Source organism: Bos grunniens, chromosome 9 (genome assembly GCF_055505025.1).
Source record: "Bos grunniens cultivar Pamir isolate PY7600 chromosome 9, Bosgru_T2T1.0, whole genome shotgun sequence".
Lineage (NCBI taxonomy): Eukaryota > Metazoa > Chordata > Mammalia > Artiodactyla > Bovidae > Bos > Bos grunniens.
Genome location: NC_141173.1, coordinates 88852587 through 88875042, shown reverse-complemented (window position 1 = coordinate 88875042; position 22456 = coordinate 88852587). Strand labels below are relative to the sequence as shown.

General features: G+C 40.7%; 1 protein-coding gene across 8 annotated transcripts in view; it reads right to left on the bottom strand.

Annotated features, from left to right (window-relative positions):
- Positions 1-22456, bottom strand: part of PLEKHG1 (pleckstrin homology and RhoGEF domain containing G1) — a 249041-nt gene that overhangs the window by 48679 nt on the left and 177906 nt on the right. For all 8 annotated transcript variants that reach the window (XM_086318316.1, XM_086318314.1, XM_086318312.1 and 5 more), the window contains one exon: positions 6340-6409. In XM_086318316.1, the coding sequence (XP_086174442.1) occupies positions 6340-6409 (70 nt within the window). The remainder of the gene's footprint in view (positions 1-6339; positions 6410-22456) is intronic.

Here is a 22456-nt window from a genome sequence, read left to right as displayed (position 1 = left end):
ATTAGCCAGATTTTTTTCCAGGAAAGGAACTGCCTTAGATTAGTTACCCTGCAGTTTGTGGTTTGTATGGGAAAGACAGGATAAATAAATGCTTGATTCCTTTCCTTAATTTTCAAAATAATGCATCGGCGCTCTAACATCCTGAAAGGACTTGAGTTTTTTAACATCACTGTGGATTTCATGAATATAAACATATTTCATGACTTTCAGTTGTCTTTAGTTAGCTATCTTTTTATTGATGCTCAAACGATCCCATCTTTGGCCAACAGGAGCCTCTTCTTGAGTATCTGTGACCTGACTTACAGCCTCCAGTAGCTCCTTGCTTTCTGGGGTGACAAGATGTTTCAGATCCTTTTGCACATTTCCCTCCCACACTTGTTCTCCATGGAGCCCGGATTCCTTCACGTAGGCAACAGTATGTGGAAACCACAATCTGAGCGTTAGCGATGCTCTTGCTACCAGGTTAATTATTATTTCTAGGCCTTCTCAGTGGACAGAGCTAGAAATATGGTGTTTCTAAAGCTAAAACACATGCTTGCTGCGGCTGCTGCTGCTAAGTCACTTCAGTTGTGTCTGACTCTGTGAGACCCCATAGACGGCAGCCCACCAGGCTCCCCTGTCCCTGGGATTCTCCAGGCAAGAATACTGGAGTGGGTTGTCATTGCCTTTTCCAAAAACACATGCTTAGTTCATGCTAATTCTTGCAATTCAGATTTTCCAGGCAAGAGTACTGGCTGCTGCTGTTGCTGCTGCTGCTGCTAAGTCACGTCAGTCATGTCCGACTCTATGCGACCCCAAAGATGGTGGCCCACCAGGCTCCCGTCCCTGGGATTCTCCAGGCAAGCATACTGGAGTGGGTTGCCATTTCCTTTTCCAGTGCAGGAAAGTGAAAAGTGAAAGTGAAGTTGTTCAGTTGTGTCCGACTCTTCGCGACCCCATGGACTGTAGCCCACCAGGCTCCTCCATCCATGGGATTTTCCAGGCAAGAGTACTGGAGTGGGGTGCCATTGCCTTTTCCAAAAACACATGCTTAGTTCATGCTAATTCTTGCAATTCAGATTCAGGACTAGAGTGTTTCTAATTAGCCTCATTCTTAATCTGTATTTTCTTTCTCTTGCCAATTCCAGTTCTCAATGACACAGCTGTGAATATTCATTTGCTTTATCCCACAATACACACAATTTTGGAATAACAATACTGAAACCTTCATATATGATATAATTACTGAAAACGGTTAAGGATGTATTTGCTGTATTTTGCCCATAGCATATTTTTTAATTGATTGACATTTCCTCTGCCTGGTCAGGCTACAAACTGGATTCACAGTTAGGTTCATTGTTTCAATCTGCTTTCATTTTTTGAAGGCTGTTTTAAACTTTAACTTTGTCTTATAATTATGTAAAATAAATACGTGGTTTCAAAGTCAACTCTCCAAAGAAATGCACAATTAGAGAAGTCTGGTTTCTATGCTTTCTCATTCTAGTCCATTCCCTGTCTTTCCCCTCAGGAACCAACTTCTAATCTTACAGTTTATCTTTTTAAATTTTTTTTAAACATACACATTGAAATATAAGTATAACCTTCCCCATTTCTAGATAAATAAAAGCGAGTTATGTCAGTGATTCTCAAACTTGAGCATTAGAATTACCTTGAGGGCTTATTAAAACACAGATTATTGTGTTGCACCCTCCAGAGTTTCTGATTTGGTAGGTCTGGGTAGGGCCTGAGAATCTGCTTTCTAACAAGTTCCTATATGATGTGGTCCAGAGACCACACTCTGAGAACCACAGTGCTAGACTCCCCACCCCATCCCCTTTCTAGGAGTATATAGCAATATTCTTTATTTGCTTTTACTGCTTTGTACTACTTTATTATGTGGATATGCCACAGTTTATTCAACCAGGTTTTGTTCATGAACATTTGGGCTGTTTCCATGTATTGCATATTTCTATAGGTGGCTCAGCGGTAAAGAATCCGCCTGCCAATGCAGGAGATGCAGGTTTGACCCTGGGTCAGGAAGGTCGCCTGGAGAAGGAAATGGCGACCCACTCCAGTATTCTTGCCTGAAAAATCCCATTGACAGAGCAGCCTGGTGGGCTACAGTCCATGGGGTTGCAAAGAGTGAGACACAATTGAGCACACACACATGCATGCGTGTACCTTATATAGATTTATAAATTGTAACAATTAGTACTATAAAGTAAAACATCACCTTTGTTGAGATTTTGTCACTATATCTTTAGAACAGATTTCTGGAAGTAGGATTGCTGGAATGAAGGGTGAATTCAGATGTACTTTTCCTAGACATAGCCAAATTCCCCTCCACAGGGTCTACTTTGTTTTCCCACAATTAAAGGAGTGTCTGTTTCCCCATGGCCTTGCCAACATAGTATGCTGCCAAAGTTTTAAGCATAATATTAAAAAAAGACTAAGTTGCCAAATTCTAAAAATTAGAAGATAAAAATTTTTTATTTCTGGCTTCTCTTAAAAAAGTATTAGATCCACAGGCCCTAGGCCTACAGTTTCACATAACACTTCTGTCCCCAAGACACAAGTACCTTGACACTCTGGCCTCTGCCTGGGCCCATTCACGCGCTGTGTTCATCAGCTTAGCTCCTGAAGGCACTGGAGTGTTCCACTTTCCCCAGGATAAGGCAGGCACAGTGCCTTGCCCAAGGTCTTCTAGGAAATGAACATCAGACTGGAGTGTCCCCCTCTCTTTCTATCCTTTGGTCTGGGATTGAGCTGTATTCCCCCACCATGGATGCACAGAGTGCGGAGTCTTAACCACTGGGCCACCAGGGAAGTCCCTGGAGCCCTTCTCTGGGTGTACTCACACTCTCACACTTTCTTGCTTTGTTCCTGCCTCCTGCCGCACTCAGTATGGGGTTGAACAGCTATTTGGCTGATTTCCTTAAACTTAGCATCATATGAAATACCAAACACAATGGCCTCAATAGAAACATTCTAAATTACATCATCTACATGAGCTACCCTAAAAGCACCTCAAGGCTTTTCTGCACAACTGAGTTTTGGGGCATTCTGTGACATCATGGCTCTGCTTCTGTCTTAAATTAGGCAGTTTCAATTTAAATCACTTATATATTCTTAATATAGAACCAAATGCATATTTGATCTTGAATTTATAAGCCCTGTGGACAGTTAAATAATGGCTTTACACAAAAGTCAATAACTCCTACTTAGTTAATCCCTGAATAACTATTTCTTATGATATGATATATGCACTCAAATCCTTTTCAGAAGTATTTAGGGAGAAAGAAGGCAATGAGAGAAAATTATATAAAACCAGATATCTTTTTCTGGTTGTTTAACACTTTCAAGTTGCAATTAGTGATGATGTCAAAATAAGACATTGAATTATGAAAGAACCAAAATATAGCCATCAGGGCCAACTGAACACAAAGGGTGTTTGAACGTTTCCTGAGTGAATAATCAGAGAACAGAAATCTGTATGACTTTAGGGTTTCTTCTGCCATAATGTTAATGTCTCCCCACTCCATCTTTCTCCCTCCCTCTACTTTTCACACACACACACACACACACACACACACACACTCACTGATGACTGAGCAGTTTTCACAGGACACTACTGAGAAAGGCTTACTCTGTAAGGAGACACTGATTCGTGTGTGTGCATGCTAAGTCGTTCAGGCATGTCTGACTCTTTGTGACCCCATGGACTATAGCCCACCGGGCTCCTCTGTCCATGGGATTCTTCAGGCAAGAATACTGGAGTGGGTTGCCATACCCTCCTCCAGGGGATCTCCCGGACCTAGGGGTCGAACCTGTGTCTCCTATGTCTCCTGCATTGGTAGGGGGTTCTTTATCCCTAGCGCCATTCGGGAAGCCCACGACATTGACTTGAATAGACTCCAATCATACCTATTATCTGATACCAGCAGTTTCCTGAGGATAATTTAAACAAGTGGCTCGTGTGTGTGTGTGTGTGTGTATGTGTGCATATGTGTGTGTGTGCATGTGTGTGTGCACACACACAGGCCTGGGCACTGAAAGGAGACAGGCTCCAATGAGGAGGGGGCCACGCATCAGGTGAAAGGAGGCAGTTAAGGGAAGTTGGGCCTCCGAAGACAAACTTCCCTCCTAAATGTCACCCAGGGTCAGCCTGGCTGACAGTCAAGCTAAGTGACGGAAATGAGAGTGGAGGTGAAGGCAGGAAACCGCGGAAACCCGTTCCAGGTGTTTCCAGAGCCCTAAGAGCAGGCGAGCGCTTGGTGGGCGAGAGCCCAGCCTGCCTGGTGGGGACTTTCACCCCTCCTGAGAGTGGCTTCTGCAGCGCTTTGTTGTTCTTTTCTGGGCAGCAGGTAAGAAGGGCTGTGTTCTCCTCTTGTCGGGAGGGATTTCTGTCGCCTAGCCATACACAAAAGCAAGGTCAAAGTTGACTCTCCATGTAAGCCCCAGTGACTCAGATAAAAGCAGACGGCAACTGCCAGCTTCACCTCTTTCATTAACGGCCCTTCAATTAAAGCAATTTTCCACTCCTCCCCAGAGGTGAGCAGCTGCTTATGTTTCACAAAGTGTAACATCTTCTAAATTTCAGGGTGCTGAGTGAGAAGCAGGCTGTGCCAGACCCACACACACCCCCTCACTATTCCCTGCTCACACACAGGAGTGTGGAGTGCTGCAATCAGTCTTCCAATTAAACTTGGCAATATCGCAACAAGAAATCAGATTTGGGAGTTGGCAACCTGGCGCATAAACAAACTTTTATGTGAATAATTGAGCCAGAGCTAAGCATATGCTGGACCGTCTTTAATCAACTTGTGATTATAGTTACCAGAAAAGCCCCGATGTTTCCGAAAGCTTCTTGTTGTTTATTCACTGTGGTTATTCTAACACAGTTTCTTTGATATACTCAGCGTTATCTTTTGCCCATTTCTCCCTCTTTCATTTTCCTTCTCTTTTCCAAATTCTTACCCTTCACTGTGACACAGGCCACTTGTGAGAAGAATTGTGTGTGTAAGCGTGTATGCACAAACATTTTGCATGTTAACACATACACTGCCACCCACAAAGTCAGGAGTGTTTTATATATAAGTCCGTCAATGGCCTTTAAGGAGCCCCACTTGAGTAGAACCAAGAGTGTTATGTTTGGATTCAAAACCACTGGATCATCAGAAATAACCTTGTGGAATAACCCCGGAACCCGGTCAGGCTGGGAGGACCTCTCCAAGTTCACACTGGCCTCCGAGACTCTAAATGAGGTGCTAACTCTCAGTTGACCCAAAAGTGCCATCATGAACTTTGCATCAACCTTTGTACATTTGAAACCACAACTGTAAAAATCACATGAAGTTTTGCTGGAAAGACAATTTCTGCTAGAGGTTTTCCAAACAAAAGCTGCTGAATTTTTAGAGAAATGTAAGATAAGATTCTATTTACAGTAGGACATCAAGAAAGTAATGTTGTAAAGGATTCCCTTATATGTTTCAGAATTCTCTTACCTGGGTACAAAATATAAACTGACTGTCATTTAAGCTCTAAAATTCAAATCCTCTCCTTGCATTTTTTCTAAGCCATCAGTGAGACTTAAGAAGAAAGTAGGAGAATTAAAGGGCATATTTAAGAGGCAGGAGATAATTCTGGTCTGTTTTTCCACTAAATGAGTAAGCTAGTGCCATATATATGTATATATTGTTTATCTATATATATCTAACTATGTATACATACATATGTATATGGCAGTATATTAAATACATATATTTATATATATGTAAAGTATTTCTATTCTTACAGATTTTTATAACTGATCTAGTCATATTTTATATGTACATATTTTTCTAACATTCTTCTATTCTGGACTCTCCTCTTCCCAAGTTTAAAGTCTTTCTTAGGACAGATATGTAGCATCACTTATTTATTACACAATTTCTAAAACAACTGCTAAGTTATTGGGTTTCCCAGGTGGCTCTAGTGGTAAAGAACCCGCCTGCCAATGCAGGAGACGTAAGAGATGTGGGTTCCATCCCTGGCTCGGGAAGATCCTCTAGAGAAGGGAATGGAAATCCACTCCAGTATTCTTGCCTGGAGAATCCCATGGACAGAAGAGCCTGGGGGCCTACGGTCCACGGGATTGCAAAGAGTTGGACACAACTGAAGTGACTACACAATTACACACACAACTTACTGGGAACTGAATTTTTTTTCCCCTGGCTAGTGGGAAGAAAAAACCCTCAGAGTGAGACAGATTAGTGGTGAACTTCATCCAGTATGGAACACATCGGTCATCTTAACTTTACAATGAAAACAGTGTGTCTCTGTCTCTGTCTTGGTTGGCTCAGAGAGATGAACCCTGCTTACCTTGGACACAAAGCACTCTGCTATGGCCACAGGATCATTTTCACAGTTTTCCAACTCTTGCAGAAGTTCACTAAAAAAAAAAAGGAAAAAAAAAAAGAACGTATTAGGCTGTGGTCTGAGGGTTGAGGATATTTTAAATAACTTAGAAGTTTAAACATTTACATGGCATATAAGGAACCATTTAATTGGATATCTGAGGTCTTATCATTACATCCAAGGCTTAGATAAGTGGCTTGCCTGAGGTCATGGAGGACCAGAGGGGTAAACATAGGTCTGACCTGCAACTTCCCACCCAGAGATAGGTCCTACTCAACATTTCAGTCTGCCTGACATTTGTTAAAATCTGCACACATGTTCACACACACTTACTTATTCATCTCATAGCTTTCCAGGTACCAGACAGCATACAAAGCACTAAGAACAAATACACCAATGAGCCAAGTGAGATTATGGTCTCTTGGAGCTTGGAATCCACTGAAGAGTCAGACATGCAGTGAAAAATCACACTGATAAACAGAAAATTATAAACAGAGATAGTGCTCTAAAGGAAAATATGCCAGGGGAGGAAATCTCTTTCCTCAGATGAAAATCTATATTATTTATTTTTAATGATTCATTAAGTAACTAACTGAATGACTAGTTTTCTGTGAGTATGGTTTCAGTGTGTCTGTCCTCTGATGCCCTCAATGAAACTAAGCCATGCCTGTGGGGCCACCCAAGACGGGCAGGTCATGGTGAAGAGTCTGACAGAATGTGGTCCACTGGAGAAGGGAATGGCAAACAACTTCAGTATTCTTATTTTGAGAACCCCATGAACAGTATGAAAAGGCAAAATGATGGGATACTGAAAGAGGAACTCTCCAGGTCAGTAGGTGCCCAATATGCTACTGGAGATCAGTGGAGAAATAACTCCAGAAAGAATGAAGGGATGGAGCCAAAGCAAAACCAATACCCAGTTGTGGATGTGACTGGTGATAGAAGCAAGGTCTGATGCTGTAAAGAGCAATATTGCATAGGAACCTGGAATGTCAGGTCCATGAATCAAGGCAAATTGGAAGTGGTCAAACAGGAGATGACGAGAGTGGATGTCGACATTCTAGGAATCAGCGAACTCAAATGGACTGGAATGGGTGAATTTAACTCAGATGACCATTATATCTACTACTGCGGGCAGGAATCCCTCAGAAGAAATGGAGTAGCCATCATGGTCAACAAAAGAGTTTGAAATGCAGTACTTGGATGCAATCTCAAAAACGACAGAATGATCTCCGTTTGTTTCCAACGCAAACCATTCAATATCACAGTAATCCAAGTCTATGCCCCAACCAGTAACGCTGAAGAAGCTGAAGTTGAACGGTTCTATGAAGACCTACAAGACCTTTTAGAACTAACACCCCAAAAAGATGTCCTTTTCATTATAGGGGACTAGAATGCAAAAGTAGGAAGTCAAGAAACACCTGGAGTAACAGGCAAATTTGGCCTTGGAATACGAAATGAAGCAGGGCAAAGACGAATAGAGTTTTGCCAAGAAAATGCACTGGTCACAGCAAACACCCTCTTCCAACAACACAAGAGAAGACTCTACATATGGACATTACCAGATGGTCAACACCGAAATCAGACTGATTACATTCTTTGCAGCCAAAGATAGAGAAGCTCTATACAGTCAATAAAAACAAGACCAGGAGCTGACTGTGGCTCAGATCATGAACTCCTTATTGCCAAATTCAGACTTAAATTGAAGAAAGTAGGGAAAACCACTAGACCATTCAGGTATGACCTAAATCAAATCCCTTATGATTGTACAGTGGAAGTGAGAAATAGATTTAAGGGCCTAGATCTGATAGATAGAGTGCCTGATGAGCTATGGAATGAGGTTCGTGACATTGTACAGGAGACAGGGATCAAGACCATCCCCATGGAAAAGAAATGCAAAAAAGCAAAATGGCTGTCTGGGGAGGCCTTACAAATAGCTGTGAAAAGAAGAGAAGCAAAAAGCAAAGGAGAAAGGGAAAGATATAAGCATCTGAATGCAGAGTTCCAAAGAATAGCAAAAAGAGATAAGAAAGCCTTCCTCAGCGATCAATGCAAAGAAATAGAGGAAAACAATAGAATGGGAAAGACTAGAGATCTCTTCAAGAAAATTAGAGATACCAAGGGAACACTTCAAGCAAAGATGGGCACAATAAAGGACAGAAATGGTATGGACCTAACAGAAGCAGAAGATATTAAGAAGAGGTGGCAAGAATACACAGAAGAACTGTACAAAAAAGACCTTCACGACCCAGATAATCATGATGGTGTGATCACTCACCTAGAGCCAGACATCCTGGAATGTGAAGTCAAGTGGGCCTTAGAAAGCATCACTATGAACAAAGCTAGTGGAGGTGATGGAGTTCCAGTTGAGCTATTTCAAATCCTAAAAGATGATGCTGTGAAAGTGCTGCACTCAATATGCCAGCAAATTTGGAAAACTCAGCAGTGGCCACAGGACTGGAAAAGGTCAGTTTTCATTCCAATCCCAAAGAAAGACAATGCCAAAGAATGCTCAAACTACCTCACAATTGCACTCATCTCACATGCTAGTAAAGTAATGCTCAAAATTCTCCAAGCCAGGCTTCAGCAATACGTGAAGTGTGAACTTTCAGATGTTCAAGCTGGTTTTAGAAAAGGCAGAGGAACCAGAGATCAAATTGCCAACATCCTCTGGATCATGGAAAAAGCAAGAGAGTTCCAGAAAAACATCTACTTCTGCTTTATTGACTATGCCAAAGCCTTTGACTGTGTGGATCACAACAAACTGTGGAAAATTCTGAAAGAGATGGGAATACCAGGCCACATGACCTGCCTCTTGAGAAACCTGTATGCAGGTCAGGAAGCAACAGTTGGAACTGGACATGGAACAACAGACTGGTTCCAAATAGGAAAAGGAGTACATCAAGGCTGTATATTGTCACCCTGTTTATTTAACTTCTATGCAGAGTACATCATGAGAAACGCTGGGCTGGAAGAACAACAAGCTGGAATCAAGATTGCCAAGAGAAATACCAATCACCTCAGATATGCAGATGACACCACCCTTATGGCAGAAAGTGAAGAGGAACTGAGAAGCCTATTGATGAAGGTGAAGGAGGAGAGTGAAAAAGCTGGCTTAAAACTCAACATTCAGAAAACGAAGATCATGGCATCCGGTCCCATCACTTCATGTGAAATAGATGGGGAAACAGTGGAAACAGTGTCAGACTTTATTTTTTGGGGGGCTCCAAAATCACTGCAGATGGTGATTGCAGCCATAAAATTAAAAGACTCTTACTCCTTGGAAGGAAAGTTATGACCAACCTAGATAGCATATTGAAAAGCAGAGACATGACTTTGCCAACAAAGGTCCATCTAGTCAAGGCTATGGTTTTTCCAGTAGTCATGTATAGATGTGAGAGTTGGACTGTGAAGAAAGCTGAGTCCCAAAGAATTGATACTTTTGAACTATGGTGTTGGAGAAGATTCTTGAGAGTCCCTTGGACTGCAAGAGATCCAACCAGTCCATCCTAAAGGAGATCAGTCCTGGGTGTTCTTTGGAAGGACTGACACTAAAGCTGAAACTCCAATACTTTGGCTACCTGATGTGAAGAGTTGAATCATTGGAAAAGACTCTGATGCTGGGAGGGATTGGGGGCAGGAGGAGAAGGGCACGACAGAGGATGAGATGGCTGGATGGCATCACCAACTCAATGTACATGAGTTTGGGTAAACTCCGGGAGTTGGTGATGGACAGGGAGGCCTGGTGTGCTGCAATTCATGGGGTCGCAAAGAGTCTGACACGACTGAGTGACTGAACTGAACTGAACTTGATCATCAGTTCTCAAAATGCTCCCTGGGTTCTTACGATCCCTTCAGGAAGTCCAAAAGGTCAATATATTTTATAAAATACTTGACTCTATCAGATTTTTTATCCTCATTCTCTCATGAGAGTACAGTGGCCTTTCGAGAGGCTACATGACCTGTGATATCACAGATGGAAAGCAGAAGCAGATATGAGAATCCAGCTGTCTTCCAGTAAGTCAAACAGTAATGTAAAACAATTCCAACATGCAAAAAATGTTAATGGGAAGAGTAGTAAGCTTTTCTAGAAATCTGTGAATTTATTATTATTGAACACATTAATATTTTAATAACTTCTCAGTTTTAATATAAGAACTTCTTGATGAAGGTGAAAGAGGAGAGTGAAAAAGCAGGCTAAAACTCAACATTCAGAAAACTAAGATCATGGCATCTGGTCCTATCACTTCATGGCAAAAAGATGGGGAAACAATGGAAACAGTGACAGACTTTATTTTCTTGGGCTGAAAAATCACTGCATATGGTGATTGCAGCCATGAAATTAAAAGATGCTTGATCCTTGGAAGAAAAGGTATGATCAATTAGACAGCATATTAAAAAGCAGAGACATTACTTTGCCAAAAAAGGTCTGTCTAGTCAGAGCTATGGTTTTACCAGTAGTCATGTATGGATGTGAGAGTTGGACTATAAAGAAGTCTGAGTGCCAAAGAATTGGTGCTTTTGAACCGTGGTGTTGGAGAAGACTCTTGAGAGTCCCTTGGCCTGCAAGGAGATCCAACTGGTCCATCCTAAAGGAAATCAGTCCTGAATATTCACTGGAAGGACTGATGCTGAAGCTCCAATACTTTGGCCACCTGGTATGAAGAGCTTACTCATTGGAACAGACCTTGATGCTGGGAAAGATTGAAGGCGGGAGGAGAAGCGGATGACAGAGGACAAGATGGATGGGTTGCATCACTGACTAAATGGACATGAGTTTGAGCAAGCTCTGAGAGATAGTGAAGGACAGGGAAGCCTGGCATGCCGCAGTCCATGGGGTCACAAAGAGTCAGACACGACTGAGTGACTGAACAACAACAACAGTTTTAATTTCTATTATGGTAGATAGAAACATCATAAATCATAAATAAAATAAGCTTTTGGGGCACTTAGAATTTTTAAGCATATATAGATCCTGAAAGTGAAAGTTTAGTCGCTCAGTTGTGTCCTACTCTTTGCGACCTCACAGACTATAGCTCACCAGGCTCCTCCTTTCATGGGATTTTCCAGGCAAGAGTACTGGCGTGGGTTGCCATTTCCTTTTCCAGAGGATCTTCTCAACCCAGAGTTCGAACCCAGGTCTCCCACATTGTAGGCAGATACTTTACCATCTGAGCCACCAAGGAAGTCAGATCCTGGGGCCAAAAAGCTAAGGAACCTCTGTTCTTGAATCACAGTTTTAATATTTCCTCCCCTCCATTAGATTAGATACTCTAGACTATCTCATTTTTCTCTATTTTTCATCTTCTTGTTTATTGTTCTGTTTTCTCAGATTTCATCTTTTATTTTCTATCGCTTCTATTGAATTTTTTCATCTCTACTATCTGATCTTCAGCTTCAAAGTGTGTGTGTGTGTGTTTACATGTTCTTTGGGTACTTATGTTTCTATTATTATTTTATGGGTGCAAAAGTGCTCTCATATTTATAAGGAGGTGATAATGATGACTATTGTTATTTTGGACTTAACTTTCCTGCTCTTTGCTTTCTGCTCCACAATCATTTTAATCATTTTGGCTTTTGTCATTCATGTTAGTGGTTCACCCCAAATATCTGGGGATTTTCATTTGTTCTTTCTTATTGGAAGGTAGGGCTTCCCTGGTGGCTCAGTTAAAGCAGCTGCCTGCCAATGAAGGAAGAGTCTAGTTTTGAAGGTAAGATACTACCATCCAGCCGTAAGGTCTGCACAGAAGTGTAGTTTTACATAGCATGCTCCTTACTCAAGCCAGTGATTCTCAAACATTTTGGTGTCAAGACCTGCTTACCTTTTAAACATTCTTTATGTGGATTATATCAATACTTATTAGAAATTAAGGCTGCTATGTAATTTTTAAAAGATCAATTTATGTAATTATATATATAGTACAAGTTAATACAAGTAACTTTTTTGTGAAAAATAGATTTTATAAAACAAAATTTAGTGAGAAGAGTAGTATTGTTTTATAATTTGCAAATCTCTAATGCTTATCTTAATAGAACACAGATGGCTGCTCATGTCTGCTCAGCATTTCAACAGCCTCACACAAATATATCATCGGAAAAGGTAGGAGTATTTTAGTAGCCTCTATGGATATCTTTCTTTGATAAAACACTGAAACTCAACAAGTGGTAGTTTCTTAGAGGTTTGCTGGGGTCTGAAACCATATAATCCTATACCCTGCTACATTGAAATCCACTGATCAAGCTTGTACTTTGAAAGGAACTTTTACCAATACATGGTTTTAGGACAGACCCAATTTCAAACATTCTTCCATAATATTCCACAAAACATACCATTTGTAAGATTATTTTTGTTTGGAATGTATAGTTCTGATCATTTTATCAATATCCTTTATGGAAGGATGTGCTTAGTTGCTCAGTTGTGTCTGACTCTTAGTGACCCCATGGACTGTAGCCCACCAGGCTCCTCTGTCCATCTGGATTCTCCAGACAAGAATACTGGAGTGGGTTGCCATGCCCTCCTGCAAAGGATCTTCCCAATCCAGGGATTGAACCCAGGTCTCCTGCGTTGCAGGCAGATTCTTCACCACCTGAACCACAGGGAAGCCCTTTATAGAAGGATGGCTGTGATTAAATTAAAGATAGCTGAAATTTCATCACTGGGATCTAAATACTGGATGAAGTAAAATAAAAGGTCAAACAAAAAGAACAGCTAAAAAGGCAATATATCTGGACCAGTGTTTTCCACTGTTGGAGGATGGAGTGCTCTGGGTGTAAGTTATGTAATCAGGTCTTTCAATATTCTGCTGTTTCTAAGGGGAGAAGAATTTTGAGCAGAATCCATCATATTTTTCATACTTTCAAGGCTTAACAGAAATACTCCTTGACAATATTTAACTCCCTCTGTTCTCAGTGTTACGCTCATCAAGCTCCTCTTGGAGCTTTAATTTCAACTCCAGCTTGGATCTCCTGGTAGGACAAAGTGTCTTGAGGACCCACCCAGACTCTGGTATAGCTCACCTGTAAACGAATGGCATTCATTGCTCAAGAAGCAGAACTGGGAAGGAGCTCAGATGCCTTCCAGTCCTACTCCCAAATTTTAAGATGAGCAAACCAGGGCTCATAAAAGGGAGGTTGCTTACCTTAGGTCACACAACAAATAATTAATAGGCATAGCTAGGCTTAGTATCAGGGCTTGTGAATCCCAGTTCCACACTATTATAAACACACCTATTGAAAAATTTATTTTTCAGATTGACTCAAGAAAGCTGAGGGCTAGTCTCCACATTATGGTGTCTTCAACCTGCTAGCGCCTACCTGGGAGGCCTTGTGTGAGTCATCTGGGCAGCTTTCCTTTACAACCCTTTTACAAAATAATGGAAACAGTGAGGAGTCAGTAGTCTGATTTCCTTCACACACCTGTCATCAGAGCAACCATCCTGATACAGCTGGCTGATCACCCTGTTAGTGCTCCATTCAACATGGTCATTACTGAAAGCCTCATTTGTCAGGACTATTACAGGCAGGAGGGGATCGGGTTAAGAACATGGATGAAAGCTCTGTCCTACCATACTTACGTTCTGATCAGGGGTGATGAATGTTAACAACTGAAGAAATAAAGAACACAACGTAAAACAAAAGACAACAAATGTTGGCAAGGATGTGAAGAACTGGAACCCTCATGCATTGCTGATAGGAATGCAAAATGGTGCAGCCTCCATGGAAAGCAGTATGGAGATTCTCCAAAAAATTAAGAGTAGAACTAATATACGATCCAGCAATCCAACCTTGTGGTATACTATGCTATGCTCAGATGGTCAGCTGTGTCCTACTCTTTGTGACCCTGTGGACTGTAGCCCATGAGGCTCCTCTGTACATGGGATTTTCTAGGCAATAATAGTGGAATGGATCGCCATTTCGTTCTCCAGGGGATCATCCCCACCCAGGGATCAAACCTGGATCTCCTGCATTGCAGGAGGATTCTTTACCAACTGAGCCACCAGGGAAGCCCAATCTTGGGGTATTTACATAAAAAATTGAAATCAGGATCTTGAAGAGCTGTTAGCACTACCACATTCGTTGCAGAAGTATTGACAACAGCCAAAATGTGGATACAACTTAAATGTCTATGAATGGATGAAGATGAATAAGGAAAATGTGGTAAGCATGTATATGTATTTGTGTGTATATATATGTATATGCGTGTGTGTGTATGTATACAGTGAAATGTCAGTCTTAAAGAAGGAATTCTGTGACAACATGGATGAACCTTGGCATTATGTCAAGTGGAAAAAAAAAAAACAGTCACAGAAGGACAAATCCTGCATGATTCCACTTATATTAGAAATCTAAAATAGTCACACCCGTAGCATCAGATAGTAGAATGGTGGTTACCAGCAGCTGGGGGTAAGAGTAAATGGATGAGCTATTACCTAAGATGCATCAAGTTTCAGCTAAACCAGATGAATAGGTTCTAGAGATCTGCTGTAACATAGTATCTAAGTTAACAATAACATGTGTGTGAAAGTGGCTCTCTGAAACCCCATGGACTATAGCTCTCCAGGCTCCTCTGACCATGGGATTCTCCAGGGAAGAATACTGAGGTGTGTAGCCATTCCTTTCTCCAGGGAATCTTCCCTATCCAGGGATCGAACCCAGCTCGCCTGCATTTCAGGCAGATTCTTTACTGTCTGAGCCACAAGGGAAGTATTGAACGCTTAAAAATTTAAGAGGGTAGATCTCATGTTAAGTGCTGTTATTATAATAAAATAAAAATTAAGAAAAAATAAATTTTATTCCTTTGCCAGTAGAAACTCATACACCATAGTACAATATTGCTTACTAAGAATGCTTATGTGAAAAATGGCAAAGGGTTGGTTTTACTGAAAAGCAAAACAAACACAACAGAATATAATACTGTACTACGTGTTATGAGGGGCTGGTGGCTCAGTGGTGAAGAATCTGCCTGCCAATGCAGGAGATGTAGGTTTGATCCCCAGGTCAGGAAGATCCCCTGGAGAAGGAAACAGCAACCCACTCCAGTATTCTTGCCTGGGATATCATGGACAGAGGAGCCTGGTGGGCTATAGTCCATGGGGTCACAAAAGAGTCAAACATGACTCAGCAATTAAGTAACAACAACGTGTTATGAGGGAAATAAAGACAGTGTAGCAGAATGTGCCTGAGGCTGGGTGGGTGGGTGATGGAGCACTGGAGCAGTCACAGAATGCTCTCTGAGGAGGTGATATCTAAGTTTGCGGAGGGTTGGAAGAGAAAGTCAGTTTAGAAATTGGTCATGAGTCTAAGGACAGAATGAACATAGTGTGTTTTTGTGGGTGGTATAGAAAGGAACCCACCAGCTGCTGTTTGGCGAACAACAGGGAGTGTGGGAGATATGGAAAGCAACTAACTAGAAAATAATACACCATGTACTATGGGAACAGAGATGGGGCCATGGAAAGAGGGATACCAAGGACTCCATAAAGACCAGAAACAGGCTGTCCTTCTAGAGTTACAGCCTAATGGGGTGGAGACTAGCTTTTTCATTGCATCAGTGAAACTAATGAACAGCTTTGCAAGTACATTAGCAGGAAGAAGTGACTCACAAATTGTGTTTTGTACTCAGAGCTAAAATTAGAGTCATTCTACCATCAGATTTAGGGTATTTTCCCTTTTCCTGCAGCAATTGTTCCAAATATTTCCTCCCTTTTGTATAGCATTATGAAAAAAGAAAATATTATTTCTTACTAGAGTTCATATTCCTTGTTTGGATGGACAGTTAAAGGAAACACAGTTCTCCTTTACAGAACATATTCTCTGTAAGATTTTCTCTCACTGATGTGTACTTGAATTCAGGAATTGTAATAAGACCTTACAGATTCTATTGCCTTCCACTGAATAAGATTCACGAAGGGGTCTCTCCTCTTTTGGTCTACAAAAATGTATAAGCTTAACTCTTTTTTTGTGCTTGATGTTTTGCTGTATGTTTATTCTGTGCTGTAGTTTTAAGAAATAAAAATGTTAGCTAAAATATAATACCATAGCATTTTCTCCTGAACAGTAAAGTGTGGACAAATGTCTCCTCGTGTAGAACTTTCTGGATTATACCCACTTTGAATTGTTTGTCTATATTGGGGCAATTATTTAAAAATATTCTGTTTGGCTGAACTTATTGTATATCATAAGTACATAAAAAAACAAGGAAAAAAAAAAAAAAGATTCACGAAGGGGCCTCTCCTCTTTTGGTCTACAATAGACTCTATGCTCCATTTCCTTTTCCCACCCAACCAAGCAGGTCAGTTGGTATTTACAGAGGCACATGTGGATTAGGAGACAGAAAATGGAGTGAGGTTAATAGTATCAAATGCTCCATTAAATTCACTGATATGCTAACACTGGTCTTGAAAAGTCTACTTGGAAAAAAGTTTATGGGTAAAAATATATTTTTACTACTGGGCAATAGTTGAAGACATTTTGATGGTATGAAAATGCATTAATATAAAAGGTAACTGCTCCCACCTTGCCCTGACTTATTGTTGTATGTATCTCATGATTTGGGATGTTCAAGCTGGATTTAGAAAAGGCAGAGGAACCAGAGATCAAATTGCCAACATTCTTTGGTTCATAGAAAAAAAAAAACAGAGTTCCAGAAGAACATCTACTTCTGCCTTATTGACTACGGAAAAGCCTTTGACTGTATGGATCACAACTAATTGTGGAAAATTCTTCAAGAGATGGGAATACCAGACCACCTGACCTGCCTCTTGAGAAACCTGTATGGAGGTCAAGAAGCAACAGTTAGAACTGGACATGGAACAATAGACTGGTTCCAAATCAGGAAAGGAGTGCATCAAGGCTGTATATTGTTACCCTACTTATTTAACTTATATGCAGAGTACATCATGAGAAACGCTGGGCCGGAAGAAGCACAGGCTGGAATCAAGATTGTCAGGAGAAATATCAATAACCTCAGATATTCAGATGGCATCACCCTTATGGCAGAAAGTGAAGAACTAAAGAGTCTCTTGATGAAAGTGAAAGAGAAGAGTGAAAAAGTTGGCTTAAAACTCAACATTCAGAAAACTAAGATCATGGCATCTGGTCCCATCACTTCATGGCAAACAGATGGGGAAACAGTGGAAACAGTGACAGACTTTATTTTGGGGGGCTCCAAAATCACTGTAGATGGTGACTTCTGCCATGAAATTAAAAGACGCTTGATCCTTAGAAGAAAAGTTATGACCAAGCTAGACAACATATTAAAAAGCAGAGACGTGACTGCCAACCAAAGTCTGTATAGTCAAAGCTATGATTTTTCCAGTGGTCATGCATGGATGTAAGAGTTGGACTATAAAGAAGTCTGAGTGTCAAAGAATTGATGCTTTTGAACTGTGGTGTTGGAGAAGACTCTTGAGAGTCCTTGGACTGCAAGGAGATCCAACCAGTCCATCCTAAAGGAGATCAGTCCTGAATATTCATTGGAAGGACTGATGCTGAAGCTCCAGTACTCTGGCCACCTGATGCAAAAAGAGCAGACTCATTGAAACAGACCCTGATGCTGGGAAAGATTGAGGGTGGGAGGAGAAGGGGATGACAGAGGATGAGACAGTTGAATTGCATCACTGACTCAATGGACATGAGTTTGAGTAAGCTCTGGGAGTTGGTGATGGACAGGGAAGCCTGGGGTGTTGTAGTCCATGGGGTCACAAAGAGTCAGACACAACTGAGTGACTGAACTGAACTGAACTGACCCCATGATTTGCTTTCTAAACAACATTTCAAAGGAGAAAAGAAGCACGACCCAAATAAATATTTTCTTAAGACGTAAGTTACTTGCTCTGGGATGCTTTCACTGATCCCTCAGATAAAATCAATTCCTTGCTCCTCAGAGTTCTCAAAGTAAAGTTTTGTTCATTCCTTGGGTATATGACTTACTGCCTCTGCTACACAACAATGTCATTCATCTTTAGATTAATAGATTTAGCCTAGTGTTTGACATGCAACAGTGACTCAATATAGGTATACCCAATAAAAAGAAAGGGTAGTAGTTTCCTGGTGGTCCAGTAGTTAATAATCCACCTATCAATGCAGGGGACTCAAGTTTGATCTCGGGAAGATCCTGGTCTGGGAAGATTCCATATGCTGCAGGGCAACTAAGCTCATGTGCTTCAACTACTGAAGCCCACAGACTCAAGAGCCCGAGCTCTACAACAAGAAAAGTCGCCACGAAGAGAAACCCACGCATTATAACTAAAGAGGAGTCCCCGACTCGCCGCAACTAGAGAAAGCTGCACACAGTGACCCAGCGTAGTCAAATAAATAAATAAAATTTTAAAAAAGAGAGAGAAGGAGTTGAAGGAAATAGGAAAATTCTCCTCTCATCTTTTGAGGAAATAAGAGAGCTTAGATGTTCGTGCTGGGGCTGCTAAGTCGCTTCAGTCGTGTCCGACTCTGTGCGACCCCATAGATGGCAGCCCACCAGGCTCCCCCATCCCTGGGATTCTCCAGGCAAGAACACTGGAGTGGGTTGCCATGTCCTTCTCCAATGCATGAAAGTGCAAAGTGAAAGTGAACCCGCTCAGTTGTGTCGGACTCTTAGCGACCCCATGGACTGCAGCCTACCAGGCTCCTCCACCCATGGGATTTTCTGACTAAAAAATAATTTAAAAACACAATTCTGATGTAGAGAAATGGTCCGTACTTCCTCAAACTTTCAAATTACAGTCTAGACAACTCTTCTGTATTTCAAGAGAGGGACACTGTATAAAAACTATCGACATCTCTTTAACATGCACTTAAGGAAAAAAAAAAAAAGTTCTGGAAGTTGAGGTAACAAGTTACACTGGGGAAAGTGGTTTCTTTGGACTGAGCTAGTTTCCTGACCATTTGGGAATTTCTTCCAGACATCAAAACAGAGTCTTAAATTTCCAGGCTATCATAGGGATTATGAGAGAAAGATTTGGCTACAAAAAAGACAACAAAAATGAAATCTCAATTGTATTTCAAAACAGTTCATATTGGAATATTTCATGAGATAACAATTTGAATCTAGTAATATGCCAAAATTGAAAAAAGACAGTATAAGGAAAGAAATCATACATTACTGTCATTTATGAACATGCATGGAAAAGTTCTTTAAAAAACACAAACTCATCATGCACAAATATAGGAACATCATGGCCAGGCAGGCTTTATGTGTGCACGTGAGCTAAGTCACTTTGTGCTATATTGCTCAGTTGCTTCAGTCGTGTCCAACTCTTTGTAACCCCATGGACGGTAGCCTGCCAGGATCCTCGGTCCATGGGATTCTCCAAGTAAGAATACTGGAGTGGGTTGCCATTCCCTTCTCCAGGGGATCTTCCCAACCCAGGGATTGAATCCATGTCTCTCATGTCTCCTGCACTGGCAGGCAGGTTCTTTACCACTACCGCCACCTGGGAAATCCAGGGTTATTCTAGTAGTGTACATATGATTCAAATCAGAAGGCCTATTAATATAATTTGCCACGTTATGAATAGGAGAAAAATCATATACTAATTTTCTTAAAGGATGATTACACATTCAATAAAAGTCAATATTCATTCACACTAAAATCTCAGCAAAATAGAAGTGTCTAAATCTCAGAACAAACATCATAATTAATGGTGAAACAGTTAAAGCATTCCTGCTAATGTCAGAAAGAAGTTAAGAATGCAAGAATCTAATTAGCACTGTTTGAGAAGACTTACTGAAAGCAGTAAGACAAGAAAAAACAATTATATATATAAGGGGCAGAACAACTGTAAAGGAAAGCAAAAAATTCTGATTTTCAAACAACCATTGTCTACATAGAAAACCTAAAAGGGTCTATAAACAATTAGAACTGATGGGACAGTTTAAAAAGTTGGTTGAATACAGTGTCAACATATAAAAATAGAAAGCATTCTTACATGACAATAATGGTGAATTAAAAAATAGGAAAATATTCTAGTCAAAAATAACATTAAAAAGAATAAGTGACATGTATGAATGTGATGGAGAAATCATAAAATGTTATTATAGGGTATTTTTAAAAAGCTTGATTCATGAGATATGTTCATGGTTGGATGACCCAATATTATAAAGATATCACTGCTGCCAAAATTAATCTATAAATTAAATCAAATTCCAATAAAAGTCCCAAGAGAGCTCCCTTCATGGAACTTGACAAACTGAAGCAAAAAGAAATGAAAAGATCACTTGACAGTGCAAAGAGTTAAGAAATCCTAAGTCACGTAGAAGGAGAGCAACATGGGTTTAATAAATAATTAAGATGATGTGGTATGGAGTAAGGATGGACAAAGAGACCAACACAACACAACAGAGCCCAGAAACAGAACCATTCACACAGGTGAACTTCACCTGGGAGAAATGCAGAACTACAAATCAGCACAGAAAAGATGGGTGATGGGACTATGGGCTAGTTAGATGAAAAGAGGGTTTTTTCTTTTCTTTTTTGGCTGCACTGCATGGCTCGCACATCTTATGTTAATAAGTTCCCCAACCAGGGATTGGAAACACACCCAGATGAGACTGGGCATGTTCAGGGTGGTGTGACCGTAGACAAAACACACCCTCAGCAGTGAAAGCACACAGTCCTAACCCACTGGACTTTCAGGGAATTCCCTGAAAACAAGGATTTCGATTTCCTATCACATACCACATTTCCATCAATTTTAGATTAAAGATGTAAGTGAAAAGCAAAAATTTTAAGACTTTTAGGAAAAAATATAGAGCATATTTATGAACTGGGCACATTTATAAAAGAGATAAGTTTTTAAACACACAAAATTCTCATCCTATAAAAATTACATTTACTTAGAGTAGTCAAAATCATGAATTTTATAACTTCTTTTCAAAGAAGCCATAATTAAAAGACAAATCTCATACTAACGGAGGACTACAATTTGCATAATCCACAAAGATCTCCAGACAGAATTCATCAAGCACTCCTAAACAATCATAAGAAAGAGAAACATCTTGACAGAAAACTGGGCATGAATAGGAGCCAGAAATTTAGAGAAGAAATCAAAGTGGCCAAAAAACAAGAGAAGAGGCTTAGTCTTATTGCAATCAGCAAAATGCAAGGTAATACAGCCCATAATGGAATATTACATTGCAGTTAAAATAAGCAAAGTAGAACTATAAATCTCAAAAGCACCATTGCGTGAAAAAGACTTGTAAAAGTCTGATACAGTGCAGCTGTGTTTGAAGTAAGTTAAAGCACACTGTGTGTGTATACTTAGAGTCATGGCAACAAAGATCATACTTGGGGATGAAACACCAATCTTGGATGGTAGTTACAGTGATGGTGGTATTTTGAGCCAGATTATACTGGCTCATCTGAGCCAATTCTGTACATCTCTTCCTAATTCCCTGTTCAGTGAGGTCTTCTTAGTAGCCTGAAATCTGCTGTAGGTGTGTTTATACCATAGAAATTGGCAGACATAAATCTCAGATTCCCCCTCCCTTGTCCTCACCCTGGAGAACTGGCACACCAGCACATCACTGTGCCATTCTCCGCAGTGTGGACTGCAATTCGGAGGGGCATATCAGGGGCTCAGCATTACTGGTAAAAGCTTTACACTTTCAAGCATTTCTAAAGCAAATATGGCATAAAGGAAGGCCTTGATGGAATAGAGGTGCTTTATAAGTGTTTATCATATGCTTTCCCGTATTTTGGAAATACTTCCTGAAAAACAATCTAATCAGCTAAAATTTTCTAAAGTGTTAGTTGCTCAGTCATGTTCAACTCTCTGGGATCCTGTGGACTGTAGCTCGCCAGGCTCATCTGTCCATGGGATTCTCCAGGCAAGAATACTGGAGTGGGCAGCCATTTTCTTCTCCAGGGGCTTTTCCCAATCCAGGTCTCCTGGATTGCAGGCAGATTCTTTCCTGTCTGAGCCACCAGAGAAAATTTTTTAGGCCATCATAAAACCATTTTCTTTTTGCCCTCTTTAGTTTTAGAATTTTAAATCTTGCTGAGTTGGGTGCAACAGTATTATATTATGTTGAGAAATCTGGACCTGAACCAGTAAAAACTTTAAAATCATTTCAAGCCTTAACC